The sequence below is a fragment of the Saimiri boliviensis genome, chromosome 17, assembly GCF_048565385.1.
Source record: "Saimiri boliviensis isolate mSaiBol1 chromosome 17, mSaiBol1.pri, whole genome shotgun sequence".
NCBI classification, from domain to species: Eukaryota; Metazoa; Chordata; class Mammalia; order Primates; family Cebidae; genus Saimiri; species Saimiri boliviensis.
The window spans coordinates 3,931,204-3,948,531 of record NC_133465.1 but is presented as its reverse complement, the minus strand read 5'-3'; the positions used below and the strand labels follow the sequence as shown (position 1 = coordinate 3,948,531).

The following is a 17,328-nucleotide window of genomic DNA, read 5'->3' as shown; positions in this document are numbered from 1 at the left end:
ATACTAATCACCTTTAAATTACAGCTGCCTCACACATAGTAGGCACTCAATAAAAATGCACTAGAAGAAGCTCAACAACTATATGAGAGAGCAAGACAGCCAACCGTTGATTACAGTTATGGAGTTTTATAACTTGAAAGCAAAGTCTATAAAGTATTTGTTTCCAGTATAATATATAAAACATTATAAAGATAAAAATAAAATCATTCAACAACTATTTTAATTCATGTTTTCTAATACACCAGGCAAGAAAATACATTAAATACAACAAAGCTCCATTAAAAACATGTCAATGTTGATTTTTAAGAATTTTCTTTAAAACATGCAATACTCAGAGCCATCAAATTAAGGATTCAGTCTACTCTACAAAACTGAATTATAATTGTAAACCATTTTTAATTCTATAAACACAAACTGGATAATAAATATTAAATTGCCTTTAAATGCTTTCCATATAAAAAGGCCATATCTAGGTCAATGAACTTGGTTCAGTCTCTACAAATGTTAATGCTTAAATATAAAAGTAAGCAAACAAACAAATACAGTTGAAATCTTTACCTCATTACTGCAAGTAAAATTCTACCAAAAGAAAAGCCTGCTGGTATAATTTTCTCAGTTGCACTTTTAACCATGCTAAGTTTTGCTTTTTTTAAATTTTAATGTTAGATCCCAAGCTTTATGAAATTTTTATTATATCCTAGTATTTTCAGGTAGTTGTTTTTGTGTTTGTTTTAATTTTTGAGCCCTCCAGATATTACCTATCAACTTAACTATTATCATTACAGGAATATATTTCATAGGTACAGAATATAAGCAGTCAGAGACATAATGTATACTAAAGCTTATGGCTTATATTTGTATTAAATATCTTATTTGCCTCAGACTAATCATTGAAGGCCTATGGCCTATGGACCAGTGGTAATGTTTGCTTTAAAAGCTAGCATTTTAAGATGAAATCTGAATAGACCATATGAAAGGAAAAAGAAATCTGAACTACTTACGGCCAGCAAGCAGGAACTGATAATACTGTACTGCATCTGCAGCGAGGAGCAGAGGGTGGTTTGCGTTAAATGGTGGCTGCAATTCATTCCACTGAGGGGTTCTAAGGAAACAGCAGAAGAATATTAATATTTAAGCTTAATAGATGGGATGTAAATCACCATGACTGTCATCACTGATGAACACTGACTTAAACTCATACTATTTTTGTGATCATTAAAATAAACTTGTAATCATTAAAATGAATGTGCTGAAACCTGAAACACAAGGCCATCTGCTATGAAAAAATAAAAAGGTGGCAGTCTTTCATACAAATAACATGCAGTCAATATGAGATTAACAGCAGAAGACCCTCCAACAGGATAGGCAAGACATTCAGAAGATTAAACAGGTGTAAAATTCAAATGTTATGACTAAGTAGTTCTAATTTATGTAATTTCTGACCTTTCTATTCTTAAAATATGTGTATATTTTAAAATAAAATGAAGTAGGTAAAATGGTTAATAAAACACAGCTGTGTAAATGGATAACTTATTATAGATCAAATTAGCATCCGAGTTCTGAAATAAGTCACTATTTCAACGATAGTGCAGTAATTTTAATTAGATCTGCCAACTCCTAAATAAGCTTGATAAATCAGATATTGATCAGGTCAATCCAGCATAGTAAAGTAGTTGTAAAGAATGCTGGAGCCTCCAAAAATCAATATAAGAATATTTTAAAATGTCAAAAGGACAGGGATCATTTTCATATCCATTTTTGGGTTTCCTTCCATACGTGTCAGGAACAATTTTTTCTCTCCTGGATGATGAACTATATTAAAGAGGTTTTATTCCAGGTTCCATTTTTTCCTTTTGGTTATAGCTTATAAAGATTCTAATCATTATGTACTTTTGATATGGACTTTGATTCTTAATAAACATTCCTACAAGGGCTAACCATTGTATCTCAGAGAATCACTTTCAGAGAAACCTTCAAATCTATCTATATTAGTTTCTATTCCCCTTAATGGCTATCTCAATGTTACTCTCTATTTTCAATGAGCATGAGATTGCAAATAGCGGAAGTACAAGTCTGAGAAAATTTAACACAAAAGTGCAAGGAGAAAGAAGTTCAAACAGAGGTATTCTCCAAGGTGCATTCAGAAGACAATTAAAAAACATGTCCCCACAAAAATCTGCACATGAATGTTCACAGAAACATTATTTAATAGTAGTGTAAAAAGTAGAAATATCCATCAACTAATAAATGGATAAACAAAAGGCGGTATAACCATATAATGGAGTATTATGGAGCCATAAAAAGGAATAAAGCTCTTATATATATGCTACAACATGGATAGATCTTGAAAATAAGCTAAGTGAAAGAAGCCAGACACAAAAGGTCCCCTATTGTATGATTCCACTTATATGAAATAATAAGAGTAGGAAAATCCATAGAGAAAGTAAACTGGCAGCTCCCTAGGTATGATGGGTTGGAGAAAAATAAGGAGTGACTGTTAATGGGTATGAGGTTTCTTTTTAGGGTGATAAGAATTGATTGCAGTGATAAGGGCACAACTTTGTGAAAAGTTACTTTTAATAGGTTAATTTTATTGTATGTAAGTTATGTCAAATGAAAAAGTAATAAAGGGCTAGGTGCTCAGGCCTATAATCCCAGCACTTTGGGAGGCAGAGGAGAGTGGATCACTTGAGGTCAGGAGTTCGAGACCAGCCTTGCCAACATGGTGAAACCCCATCTCTACTAAAAATTAGCCAGGTGTGATGGCGGGCACCTGTGGTCCCAGCTACTCAGGAGGCTGAGGCAGGAGAATCACTTGAACCCGGGAGGTGGAGACTGCAGTGAGCCGAGATTGGACCACTGCACTTCAGCCTGAGCAGCAGAGTGAGACTCTGTCTCAAAAAAAAAAAAAAAAAAAAAAAAAAGATGTATTGCTTGTTTTGCTAGATGAAAGTGAGATTTAAAAAATTACATACTGTATGATTCCATTTATATAACATTCTAGAAACTGTAAACTAATCTGTAGAGACAAAGAGGAGCAAAAGAAGGAGAGATTACAAAGGGCCACAAAGAAACATTTGGGAGTGATGAGTATGTTTGCCATGTTAGTTGTGGTGATGATTTCGCAGCTATATGCATGTTAAAACTTATCAAACTGGACACTTTTAATCTTATATACCCTTAACGAAGCTGTTAAAAAGAAAAAAAGAAAGGAGGTACTACCTAACCAGAGTCCAGCTGGCTCGAGGCGATGTCATCATTTCCAGTGGAGTGTCATCACTAATCTTGGGGGCAGTGCTGAGGGGTCGTGGCTCCATCATGTGCTCCACTAAGGTGCCGTAGCAACTGATAATGTACAGGGACTCAACTACAACTTGTTTGGACTGATCTACAAACAGAGAAACAGAACCCGATGTGTCATGATGGCACAAAAGGAGCACAGAATAATTTTTACAAGTTAATGACCTTAAGAGTTCCCTCTTGAGGCTACTCAGAGAAAATAAAAAGACAGGAATTTTTTAATTTTTCTAACTTTTCTTTCTTCTCTTTTTTTTTTTTTTTTTCCTTTTTAAGATGGAGTTTCACTCTTGCTGCCCAGGCTGGAGTACAGTGACACGATCTCAGCTCACTGCAACCTCTGCCTCCCAGGTTCAAGCGATTCTCCCGCCTCAGCCTCCCAAGTAGCTGGGATTACAGGCACCTGCTACCATGCCCAGCTAATTTCAGTATTTTTAGTAGAGATGGGGTTTCGACATGTTGGTCAGGCTGGTCTCAAATTCCTCACCTCATGTGATCCACCCACCTTGGCCTCCCAAAGTGCTGGGATTACAGGCATGAGCCACCGCACCCGGCCGAAAGGAATTTTTTATGGTGCTTGTTCCTTGCTTAAAGGTTGCCTCGTATAAGTACATGCTAGACATTTTCACATATGAAAATGTCTATAATATCAGACTATTTTCAATCTTAAGCAGCTTATTTCAAGAATGATAGGACTCTGCCCCAAATCCTAATATAGTAAAAGACTTTATAGACTTTTATATTTGTTTACAATGTAATTTGTCCCACATTATGAAAAATGAATGATAGCAGGGAATGGACTAACTGAAAAGGAATAACATATGGACTAAGATTTAGTTACCCTGAATGTACCAAATGACTCACATGAAAGGTTAATTGTATTCCTAAATCATCCTAATGTCTCATCTATTTTTTCTCAGAAAACTTAAATTTAGAACTTAAATTTCTGGTTCAAAATAAACAATAAACATATGGTGTATCAATGGAGGTTCATCAGTTCAAACACACCTACCAGGGTAGGGGATACTGATAAAAGGCTTTGCATGTGTGGGTACAGAAGGTATATATGGAAAATCTCTGTACCTTCTGCTCATTTGACTGTGAACCTAAAGCTCCCTTAGAAAATAAAGTCTATTCAACACACATACACATATATGCATGTGCATCCCCTTCCCCCAAATCCTCTTCTTTCTGTCCATGGGATCACTGGCCCCTGTGGTAAATGAAGTTCAGCCATACTTTGAGAAGTCAGGTGCTAAATGTGGATCTAATCAACTGACTTTATAAGGAATACACATGTACTCACTACAAAAACAGGTTTAATTCTCTCTCTCGGGTTTTACAGTAAACCTAGGAGCATATAAAATCACTCATGAATGTTGGGTGGGTCACCTTATCTCTCTGTCAGGCGAATCAATTACAGCTGATTTGAGAAAATGGCTAATGATCAGCCAGCGGAACATAAAGGAGTAGCAGGTTAAAAAGGTAATTAGAACAGAAGGGAGAAGCATTTGAAATCGAGCTTCACAGAAGGTTTTAACTAGTAACAAAAAGTCCTTTCGATAGCATCATTAAACCTAAGGAGGTAACAAAAAAAAAATAAAGATGGGATAAGGGAATGGAAGGCTTGCATACTTAACAGTATCCTCTCCCACTTAGGTAAGGAACCTGCTGTGCCTGAGATCCTATTACGAAGCAAAGGGTCACTGAAAGGCGATAAGAAGAGAAAGGGCTCATGTCTGACTGCCAATGTTAGCATAAAGGAGAGCCATTTTGCCAAGAATAATACAGCCTGTGGAACTCCTCAGAGAAGTGCCCTAGTAACAACCAGTTTGTGACCTAGTTTAATAATACTAAAATATTAAGGGGAAAATCATAACATTCAAAATGATATGCTTGGTTTATGAATGTAGGCATTCTCTTCTAAACAGAAGCAATAAGGAATCACAGCATTAATCCTATAAACATTTTAGGTTTGGACCTTAGTGATCAAAGCAGGGATTTAAAACATAATAACTACAGTAGTCCCTCCTTAGGTGTGTGTTCAGTTACCCATGGTCAACTGCAGCCCAAAAATATTAAATGGAAAATTCCAGAATAAACTTCAAAGGACACACTGAGTAGTGTGATGAAATCTCTCATTGTCCCAATCGTCCTGCATGGGACATGAATCATCCTTTGTCCAGCATATCCACACTGTATACGCTACCAGCCCATTAGTCCAATAGTAGCTGTCTTGGTTATTAGACTGAAAAGCATCGTACCATATAGGGCTCCAAACCATCCAAGGTTTCAGGCATCCACTGGGGATCCTGGATGTATCCTCCACAGATAAGGAGGGACTATTGTATATTAATTCAAAGGAGCAATAGTAACCACAAAAGCTGAGCCTTATTTCTCAGTGGCATGCTGTTCCTTTCTCCTTTTTCTTAATCATGTTCTTAAAACATGGCAGAGTGCTGGGCATGGTAGCTCATGCCTGTAATCCCAGGACTTTGGGAGGCTGAGGCAGGCAGATCACAAGGTCAGGAGTTCGAAACCAGCCTGACCAACATAGTAAAACCCCATCTCTACTACAAATACAAAAAAATTAGCCAGGCATGGTGGCAGGTGCCTGTAATTCCAGCTACTCGGGAGGCTGAGGCAGGAGAATCACTTGAACCTTGGAGGTGGAGGTTGCAGTGAGCTGAGATCGTGCCACTGCACTCCAGCCTGGGCAACAAGAGTGAAACTGTCTCAAAAACAAAACAAAACAACCACCACCAAAAAAAACATGGCAGAGATTTTCTTTTTTTTAATGTTAAGATTTTTAACACTAGAAAATCTGGTTTCAAACTCTGATTCTATTGCCTAACTAACTACTGCTTTTAGCTAAGATATTTAAACTTGCTGGTCTCAAGTTCTTCATCTCTAAATCAGGGACAATGAGGCTTTTCCTCTCTACACTTCATAGACAAGGGTGTGAAAATATCTTGTAAAAATGTAAATGGTATAAAATGGGTATAGAATTGACAGCACTGAGATCACCTGTAGATTGACACCAACAAAACAAAACACAATCATCACTCAGTGGGCAATTCATTTAACGTTCATACTGAGAGGATAGTTCTTCTTCTTGACTACGCTTGAGTAATTAGTTGAAGAGTGACAGATTAATTACATTTTAAAAAAATGGTTTCCAGACTATTGGGTACAAGATTATTCTAGGGGAACCGCTAGCAAGTTTCCTTAAGAAGCAAAAACTACAGATAGAATATTTATTTTTTTCAGCCAAAATACATACCTTTTTCTCTTTTCAGACCTGCATTATTTGCAAACCATGACCTGGATGTACCAAAGACAGCAGCCACACAAAATTCTCCGCCCATCGATTTGCTGGGTGAAATTTGTGGAGGAGGTTTAACTTTGCTTAAAAAATAAAATAACAGTAAAAAAAAAAAATTATCATGATGAAATGACAGTCTGTTAGGTAATGACAGATTTTCCTTTAAATTCCACCCCATTCAAGTCCTCCAATATGAACATGCATTTTGCCTTAAGTAATAAATGATGATGTGAGACTATGTTCTGGAGTAAAAGTCAAATCAGTTCAAAGTTCCAGAGTTTTGTAAAGAGAGCAACATTTATAAGAGCAATAAAAATCAACTCCTTTTTGAAGTATGTGCTGGCAAAATCCAAGTCAGTTCTTTTCAGATAGAAAACTTTTTTCTAGAAATTTCAAAGTGAAGCAATAGTACCAGCACAAACATCTCAAAATACTAAAATGGTTTAGCACGTCACGTTTATATATATATTAGGTTAGTGCGAAAGTAATTGCGAGTTTTGCCACTACTCTCAATAGCAAAAAAACGGCAATTACTTTTGCACCAATCTATAAGACGTGGGATTAATAGTACAAACAAATGGAGATGGCATGGATGAAAACGAGGTGACATAGAATGAAGCCTTCAAAATGCTTTCTCAGCCACAATGCTATGGAGAGGTAGACGGCGTAAGGGAAGCATAGCTAATCATCTAAGCAGGCGTCCCCAAACTATGGCCCGCGGGCTGCATGTGGCCCCCTGAGGCCATTTATCCGCCCCCCCCCCCCCCCGCCGCACTTCAGGAAGGGGCACCTCTTTCATTGGTGGTCAGTGAGAGGAGCACAGTATGTGGCGGCCCTCCAATGGTCTGAGGGACAGTGAACTGGCCCCCTGTGTAAAAAGTTTGGGGACGCCTGAATTCTAATGCAATAATATTCACTGATGTTCTGTTGTCTCTTTTTCTTCTTAAATTTGTGAAAATGATGTGTCTATTTTTGTTCAGTAAAAAAGACCAAGATGGAGTTACATACCAATAGCCTCTCAAACCTAAATCTTTTCTCTTGCTCATATGTCTGAGGGCACATTTAGTAACTGCCATTACTTCCTGTCACTGCCATTAAAAAGAAGTTGCTCTCCTCTGTTTCCCACAAATAAGTTTTCATACTTGGCTTCTAATATTAACCTCACAGCTTCTTTTCAATCCCATATTTCTGTTCTCTTTTAGTTTATCAAGAGCTTCACAAAGCAATTTTGCCAACCACCTTTGATAAATTCCTTTCTCTAATTCACAGACCAGTAGCCTCATCATGCACTGGTCAAGATCACGGCCCAAGTAGGAAACAGTAAAAACTAGAGCTCTGATGTTCCCCTCTGCTAAGTCAGTCTCCAGTGTCAAACATTATTTCTACCTTATTTTGCTCAATTTTTTTTATCCCTTCATCTTTTAATAAAGTATGGTGGGATGGAAAGAGATAGTTTTGGAGTCAGAAAGAAACATGCAGTTGAATCCCAGTGCTGTCACCTCTTAGCTGTGTGACTTTTGGTTAAGTTATTTAACCTCTCAGAGCTCAGACTACTCATGTGTAAAATAGAAATAGTAATGTCTACTTCATAGGATTATTTTAATGATTATATTGTCTCAAAGCACTGTCCCCAGCTCATATAGTACCACCTGAGAACTTCTTATGAGTGCAAGCAAATACTCATAGGCCCCATCCCAGATCTACTAAATCAGAAACTCTGGGAATGGAGCCCAACAATCTGTGTTTTGAAGCAAATCCTCCAGGTGATTCTGATGCATGCTCAAATCTGAGAACCACTATATCAGACAAAGCAGGTAAAGTTCCCATGGCAGTACTTTCCCATATCACAGTACTCAGCAAATACTAACTCTTCTATATGGCCCTCCACCCTAAACTAATCTTAAAAAAATTCAGACTTTGCTTTGGTAATCTCAGTTTCCCAGTTCCTATGACACTTTTAATAGTCTCTCAGACATCTTATTTCCTGAGGTTTGTCTTAACATCTTCCTCTAAGGAAAACTACATCTGGATCAGAGGCAACTATGATTGGTCCCTTTGGTCTCCCTCTTTGAACAAAATCCATGGTAATGCCTATTACTACATATGAAAAAAAAACCTCTTCTACCATTAACATTTCTTAAAACACTTCTCATGATTCCCACAACAAAAAACTTCCATGCCTAAAATGTCAACCAGTCACAGTGAGACTTCCAGTGACAGGAATAAAGACGTTGTTTTAAATAAAAAGCTTCTGAGGGGAAATAAATCTGGTTCTGTAAACTGTTTCACCCCTTCATACTTGCATCTGGTACAACTGCAGTAACCTACTTCTAGAAAGGAAGACTCTCCTCTGCCCTATACCTGAACAAACATGCATTTTCCCATGATATCTGGGTCACTGGCATCAGAATTGTTCTTTCTGGTCATGATGCTCTGTTGCATTACCTGAGAATATAAGGTTACTTTGAAAGCTTTTATTTCCATCCCTGAACTACTATTGCTGAACTCTAACTGGTATTTTTGAGGCACTACTAGTCATTTTTAACCCTTAGAAGTTTGGGGAGGATGGGGACTGGCGGAATGGCAGAGATAAAAGTATTGTAGAGTTTCTTGAAAGCAGTTTGCGATTGTGCGACTACATGCTTTTACCAGAATCACCATCAGAGAACAAAGCTACTATAATGTACCAACAAGCTCTTTGCAAATTACTGGATGTCACTGCTGTTATTTTTAAATCATGTGGTAACAGGTGAGTATGCCACTTCTTAAGAGAAAATAATGGTCTCTCTAAAGTAACCATCCTAACATACTAAAAAATAGTTGCTTTGGGGGCGGATGGTCACTTTCTAACATGATAAAAAGTAGAAAACTTATAGGACATCAATTTAGTTTTCTGACATACAAAAAATATTCTATGTTTATTAGCTTGCAGTCTAATCAGCTCATGTAAAAAGCTAAAATCTCTTATACCTCTACAAGTTACATATAATTTTGTTTTGGAACACACAAGTTAAAAGCACCAACACAGTGTTATTTTATATAAGGTCACTATCTCCTACAGGGAATAAGTATTTCATCATATAATTATGCTTCATTTCCATAAAGAATTATCATTTTTATTTTTATATTTCATCATTTCTTTTTTCCTCTGATAGGGCCTTAAACTCCATCAGTAAAAGTCTGTGTTTATTAAGGAGTCAAGAGTTTTAACCCTGAAAATAACTCACTACCTGCTACATAACATAGTGTTGTGTATTAAGTATGGAGAATACTGGGCAAACACATTCGTATCAAGTTATTTCTATCATCAATCTATAATGTGGAATGACTGATATTTCAGCAAAATGGAAACATAAAAATATGTGTGCGTGTTTAAGATTTGCAGAGGAATAAAAAGGAAAAATAATCTAATAAAAATGTTATCAATAAAATATCTTCTATGGGGATACATTCAAAGTTAGAAATTTTAACTTGGGCTCAATCTGCCCTTCATCCTAAGTTTTTAAAGTTTCAAGAAGGCTTGGCAGAAGCAAGCCTTTCCTATCAATGTGTGTCAGTGACATACCATGTATGAACTTTTCCACAATGACCTAGAATATATATCACAAAATAACCTTTTGCTGACAGAAAGATAAAACATTGAAAAATAACACATATTTGAATGTATTAGAAAAATGCTAGCTTTGTGTATTATGTAAATTTACAGATTGGTGACCCAGTCCGCAGAGGAAAGCACTCCAATGCTAATGTTCTTTTTCTATCTTGTTCTCAACATGTCCCTTTCTACTCTTAAAGGGGTCTGAAAAAAATCTCATTACAAAACATTTGCAAGTTTAGAAAAAATTTCTCTGGGTGTTTGGATGCCTTCTCTCATATATTTAGTCATTTACAGGGCATGTTTGTTCAAAGCAGGTAAAGTTCCCATACAATGATATTAAAATAGTATTTCAATTTATATTGGTGCCCAGAAGATTAACGATATTAACTATGTGGACTCATCAATTTTTTTAAATGGTTGTACATGAGAACAAAACATACTCCTGATGGACTCCTTTCTACTAATAATTCCTGTTCCTTTGCTATTCTTAGCTTCTCATAAATAACCCCATCTTCAATAGCTTTTTAAAAATTTGAGTTAACTTTTGAGCAAAACGTAAAAGAAAAATGGAATAAATCCAACTTTCAGCATCTCAGAAGAAATGACAACCACAAAACATCGTATTTACTAAGTCTGATATAAATCAAGGTAATCAAAAGAAAAACAAATGTGCAAGCAAACAAAAAGCTGAATAATCAAATTAACAAATAAGATGCTAAATTAAAAATCAGGATTTTAACTCTTTGTTATTTCTTTTGAGGAAATGCTTAACTGTCTAACCATAGAATGAGAATCATTTTCACTGCAATCATCAGGAGTTGTAGGGATATTAACATTACTAGGACTTTAAAAGTATTTACAAAGGCTACTGAGGTTCCCCATTTTTCTTCCCTTGGACTTTATTATGTAATCCAGCCAGGTCAACATATTAAATTTTTCTTGCCTACTTTTTCTCTGTACTCAACTTCAAAGAGAAAAAAAGAAGTACAAAACTCTAATGATATCTGCTTAAAAATTACCGGACAATGATCTTCATGTGAATAATTTTACTGTTAGAATAGGATAGATGTGGAGTATCTGTGGATGGCAGGATAAGCAGCAAGGTGCTCCGGTGCCTTGTGTGGAAGGACACAAGCATGGAAGGAGCTGATATGAGACAGAAGCACAGTTTCCTTCCTTTCTTAAAATGTAAAAGAACAGTCAATGTTTGAGTTTAAATGTATGACCCAATATTGATGTAAGCATTACAAGTGGTATAACAGCTTTCTATAAAAGAAGAAAAAAATATTCTTTGTATTCTTTTAGAAGTTTTCTCTCATTCTCAATCTTAGTTTCTAAAATTAGACCTAAATGGGAAAACTGAAAGTATTTTATATTAAATAACTAAAGATGCTAACAATCTGTCAAAAATTATTCCATTCTGTCATAAATTTTTCTTAAAGGTCTAACAGATTTGTGTAAATGTGGCAACTAAAAATAAATTCTCCTCTCCATACAAATATTTACCTTTCAAAAAATGAAACTGTAAAATTTTAAAATATTTAACAGAACAAGATTAGTTTATATGAACTCTTTATATCTTGATCAAAACTCTTAGAAAATCCTAATTAAAACTTTATAATATGCAAGTTTTAATTCTTTAAAACTTACCCTTATATAATACAAAGACAATTTACAAGAAAGAAATATACTCATATGGACTACCTATTGTCTATCTGTCATGTATATTTTTTGATAAGCAATTCAAAAATATCAGTAGCTGAAGTACAATACTACATGCAAAGTAGAAGCTTGATAAATTCTTATTTATTTGTAATATTGAAAGCAAAATTCAGATTAAAAAACTCACACTGGAATTATCTTAAATGTCTATGTTTAAACAGTATGTTACTTGTGTAATTCTTTTGTATTATTTTATATGGTCATCCAAACTCAAATACCCTAGTTAAACTAATCTAGAGGACATATGATACCAGGTAAGTCCAGCGTGACTAAAATGTTGAAGACGAACTTTTCACTTTCCAACAAGCTTATTTTGTTACCAAAGGGAATGATTTTATTTTCTAACTAACTCATCTGAAAGTGCATGAATGTAAAGAACTAAACCCGTTTAATGGAGAACAAAGAATTAGTAGAAATTGTGATATACCAAAAGCAAATTCTTAGCCAAGTGTTAACGTTGCAACTTGAAACTAATAAAAAGTTTGTAGAAAATTTACATTTCATTTTAAGAGGAAAGGTAAAAAATTTTTTTCATCCAAAATACATATATTACCCTATAAATGGATATATTAAAAACATTTATTTAGCATAATGTTTTATTTCAGAACAGTAAATAAAAAAATTCTCAGGTTGAATGCTAAATAACACGGAAAAATAGCAAAAACTATTAAAACAAAGGAGCTCTTATAAACAACATGGAGGAAGTTGTCAAATTTATATTCATTTGCTGCCTTAATTTGAGGTTTCATTAAGATCTTAATGGAAAAAACATGCACCACTGGGAAAGTAACGTTTTAAAGGAGGGCCTTTTAGTCTAGTATAAGTGACTAAAAACGAGTTTCTTGTGAGCTAACGATGGCATCAAACAAACCACAAAGCAGTCTTCTAAAAGACAGGCAATGATTTAAAAGTCTACTATATTTCATATATCCCTTTCTTTAATCTGGCTCTTTTAATCTTGTTTCAACCTCAAATCATTTCTGGTTGACAAGTGCTTTTGCTTAAATGTGAGGAGCACATACGTTGTTGGAGGAATGAACTTTTCTTATTTAACATACAATTGTTATTCCATCTTTTACTTCTATGCAAAAAATTCCATCTTTATTAACATACTAAAACTCTTTGCTTTGTACTTAGAAGAAGAATTTATCCTTAAATGGAATTTAATTTCTAAGCTTACTCTACAAAGAAATTTTGTCATATGTTGAATGTGGTATTTAAAATTCACCGATCACTGGAAGGCTCATAAGTAAGATCTACGTATCTTATTTGTTTTTAGAAGACATCTGGTTAACAAAATAAATAAAGATCGTCTTTCATGAGATTTACATTCATGTATGTTCTGAATTTGTTTAGAATAGTTTTGTAAACTGTGTCTAATTACAATTTTCAAGGAGGAAAATTTTATGTTGATTTGTTTTATGTCACCTATTCTTAAGTGATAATAAAAATTTCAGATCTTCCTATGGCATATAAACATTGAAATTAGTTTGTGTCAAATAATAATTAACCTTAAAAAATTATTTAAGCTTCTTTTTGTCCAATAGAAAAAATGTTGTAATGTTTTTTCTAGTGTAATAGAACACTATGAACAATTCCCAGTTAGCAGTTATGAGAACTACACATATAGGTGCAGAACTCTTTTCAAGTATTCTGACTAAATTAATAAAATTAATATACCTTACATTTCTCAAAACTTCCCATTGGCCAACATATCCTTAAAAGTGAAAAACATAATCTAATTTAAAGAAGCTTCTTTTGAAACGTGGTATTTACCCCTGAAACTGGAAAAGAAACAGTGGTAGCAGCTAACAGTGACTGCACATTTACTATGTGCCAGGCACTGTTATATACTAACATATACAAAGATATGTATCAGTTTATTTAATTCTCATAGTGAACCTATGAGGTAGGTACTTTTAATACATAAAGAAATAAGAAACAGAAATGTTTTAGAAAATTCCCCCATATCATACAGCTAGTAAGTGTGTGAACTGGGATCTATGACCTAGGCAGTCTAACTCTTAACCAATAAACATTTTTTATCATTCTTAACACATTCTATTTCCCATCTTTACATGAAAGTATTAAATATATTTTTTTCCATGACCTTCATGCCTAAGACTAACAAAGCTATATTCTATACACTGATATGGAAGAAATTACTAAATAATTAAGCTATGATGTATATGTGTTAATAATTCAAAATAATTATTTAGGAGGTTTTATGTAAAATATTATTTTGTCATTATGTAGCCCCTTAAATACCTAAACTGTTCAAAACAAAACTTTTGTCTCTTTAGGACCAAGTAAAATGCAACAAAAACTTTTATAAGGCTCTTTTGGCATACCTTAAATATATTTATCTTTCAAAATAAATCATGTCCTCAAATGCTATGCATGATATGTAGAGAACTTCTAACACTATAATACTCAAAGCTTTAAACTTGGGTGTTAGCCTTGTCTTGTAATATTTATAAGCATTATGAGAGAATTCTTCTATTTTAAAGAAATTCATCTGTGATTTTTTTTTAACTTTTTAAAGAATAAAATGAAACCAAGAAAACTGCTTTTCTAAAGCTTAAATATCAACATTCATGTTCTGTCTACAAATTATTCAGTAACTTGGTGCATCTAACTGTGATCAGGCCATGCAACTGGAAACAAAACTACAAAATGAATTACTTTTTGAGAGTACAGCAAATGAATGAGGCATGCGGGAGTGAACTGGAACTCACCACGGAGCTTTTATGGAAAAACACCCCGCTCCAAAGAGATATGGCCTTCATGGAAAAGGGGGGAAAATGCACAAAAAATTAGAGAAAAGCTCATTTAACATTAGCAAATACATGTATATCATACTGTTATAGAGTATGGATAAAAAATAACTAAAAAATTAGTAATCATTTACAATTCTGCTGTACATACTGTCTGATAATAACCAATAAACAGAATGATGTGAAATAACAAGGCCCTGAATTTTGAGAGTTAGGGATTCAAAATTTTCTATTTTTCCCCCTTTTCTGGAGTACCCCTGTAATATTTCTAATCTAAAATAAAATAAAATTCACTGCTGAAGCCCTTTAAAACAAAGTATAAGTTAAATGGAATAACCAGATGGAGAAGAGTGAGATCAATAGCAACCGATGTGTGGCTGTGTGACACAAAATGGTTAAAATTAGCTAGCAGTGACTGGATAAAAAATTTGATTTGACACTCTTCGCTTTTCTTTGGTTCCAGTCTCAGAATCACAGAAAGAGGCACATTTTTTCAGGCTGCTTATTTGTCATAAATTGAACTGTATATTGTCAGTCAATGGAAAAAACACTAAGTACAACTAGTACTTTTCTCTATTTATGGTCATAATCCAGGAAATTAGGAGGTCTCTTAATAGTGATACAAGAGGTTAGCTTTCTTTACCTGGTCTGCACTAAGTTAGGTTAGCACACAGTAAACTAAAGCTACAATCACTTGTTTTAAATACAACTGGGGATACAAAGTAAGACTTTAATGTTATACATATTTCTTCTCAGAATTCTGTTCCCAGCATTTAAGATATGCCATACATATCTGCACATATCGGAGTGATTTAATGATATCCAAACCAAATGGTACTGTAACATCTGACATTTGGAAGTCATAACAATTGGAGGAGAAAAAGCACATTGTTAAAACGTGGTATTTCCTTCTTCAAAATTGGTTCTAGAATTAAAAAAAAAAAAACCCTGTTGATTAGCATTAATTTCCCAGTAAATTGAGAATATTTGACCACAAAGCAAAACTTGAGAAAAATGCTTTCATGACACTTGTGTACAGTTTTGAGGCTTGAAGTGCATTACATACAAAGAAAGGAACAGAGACATATAAGAGATAACCAGAAGAAAGTAAAGTAGAAGGAAAAGTGGGATAGAGAAAAAATAAAACTGTACAGATGATGTCAATGCCAAGCAAAGATAGCTCTCTCACAGTTAGTCATAAGAACATACTCAGTGATATGGTGTCAGCATCCACATTTAAAATGATAGACTTTAAACTTTTTTGACTGGGAACCCTTAGAAATACATTTTAAGGTTTAAGCTTGTATGTGCATGAATACAGTCAAAGAAGACTTAAACAACTTAGTGAATGTGTTTTTATTTGTAATAAACTTTACTATTTTTTATTTCAATGTTTTATAAATGTTAATGTTGGGATTATGTTACAATGCAGATAAATGCATATTCTAACACTGTGGATCTGGCTGGGATCTGAGAGTCTGTATTTCCAATAAGCTCCTGGGTAACAGCAATGCTGCTAGTCTGCAGGACCAGTGGCAGAATTGCATTTTTTTCTATTCTACTTCATTAAAGAAAAAAAAAAGTTGGCCATAATATCTTTATATGATTTCATGACTAATTACCTCAAAACCAAAATGTTACTAGAGCTCAGCTTGCAGTTTGAAAAACACAGATTTAAATAACTAAGACTGGCGGGCGCAGTGGCTTATGCCTGTAAGCCCAGCACCTTGGGAGGCTGAGGTGGGCAGATCACTAGGTCAAGAGATGGAGACCATCCTGGCTAACATGGTGAAACTCTAACATGGTAAAATTAGCTGGAGAGGTGGAGTGTGCCTGTAATCCCAGCTACTCGGGAGGCTCAGGCAGGAGAATCCTGCCTGGGCCTGGGAGGTAGAGGTTGCAGGGAGGTGAGATTGTGCCACTGCACTCCAGCCTGGTGAAAGAGAGAGACTCTGTCTCAAAAAAAAAAAAAAAAAACCAAAAATAATATTAATTAACTAAGACTACTTGAAGAGTACAATCTCTCAGCAGAATACTGAGCCTGTTCTGAAATGACAGGAAAATGAATGGTCCAAGCCATTTCTATATGCCTACAAATGCCTCTAAAACAAAGAGGTTTTTGTTGTTTCACAGTACACAACTTCTCTTAATTTTACCTCATTAGGCATGACACCTGAAATAACCAAATGGTCCAAATGATTCTGACAGAAGTGACTGTAGTCTGGAATGTCCAGGCTTAAGTTGCTCTTTAGTGTATACTGTATCTACCTGGGGTAGTCTCCCATCTCATCCAGAACATTAGCATACTGATTTATTACAAGGAATTTAGAAGCTTAACTTAGTCCTTTATTACTTAAAATGTTTCTCCATTGACTGCAAAAACCAACAAGCAAAAATGAAACAAAACCTTCAAGTTTCTAAAAATTCAAAAGACCATCTGATAGTCCCTACCTATAAAGCCAGCAAATACCTTCTTTCCAGGTTTAGGTTTCCTTATATGTAAAAAGGAAACATATATTAGCCAAAGAAATGATACAGAAACTTAAAAAAAAAAAAAAAAACTCAGATTTTCCTTTCCAGGCAGTAATATGTTTCCAACAAGGAGATTT

General features: G+C 34.7%; 1 protein-coding gene across 10 annotated transcripts in view; it reads right to left on the bottom strand.

The window, feature by feature from the left end:
• Positions 1 to 17,328, bottom strand: part of BCAS3 (BCAS3 microtubule associated cell migration factor) — a 661,861-nt gene that overhangs the window by 340,596 nt on the left and 303,937 nt on the right. For 7 of the 10 annotated variants that reach the window (XR_012514509.1, XR_012514510.1, XM_039475903.2 and 4 more), the window contains exons 17-20: positions 14,681 to 14,725; positions 6,581 to 6,705; positions 3,223 to 3,388; positions 1,002 to 1,102 (exon numbers count right to left, since the gene is read on the bottom strand). Coding sequence is in view for 8 of the 10 variants with exons in the window: in XM_039475903.2 (XP_039331837.1) it covers positions 1,002 to 1,102; positions 3,223 to 3,388; positions 6,581 to 6,705; positions 14,681 to 14,725 (437 nt within the window). In the remaining 2 variants the exon portion in view is untranslated. The remainder of the gene's footprint in view (positions 1 to 1,001; positions 1,103 to 3,222; positions 3,389 to 6,580; positions 6,706 to 14,680; positions 14,726 to 17,328) is intronic. The other 3 variants (XM_010339706.3, XM_003929077.3, XM_010339709.3) reach the window with 1 other exon arrangement.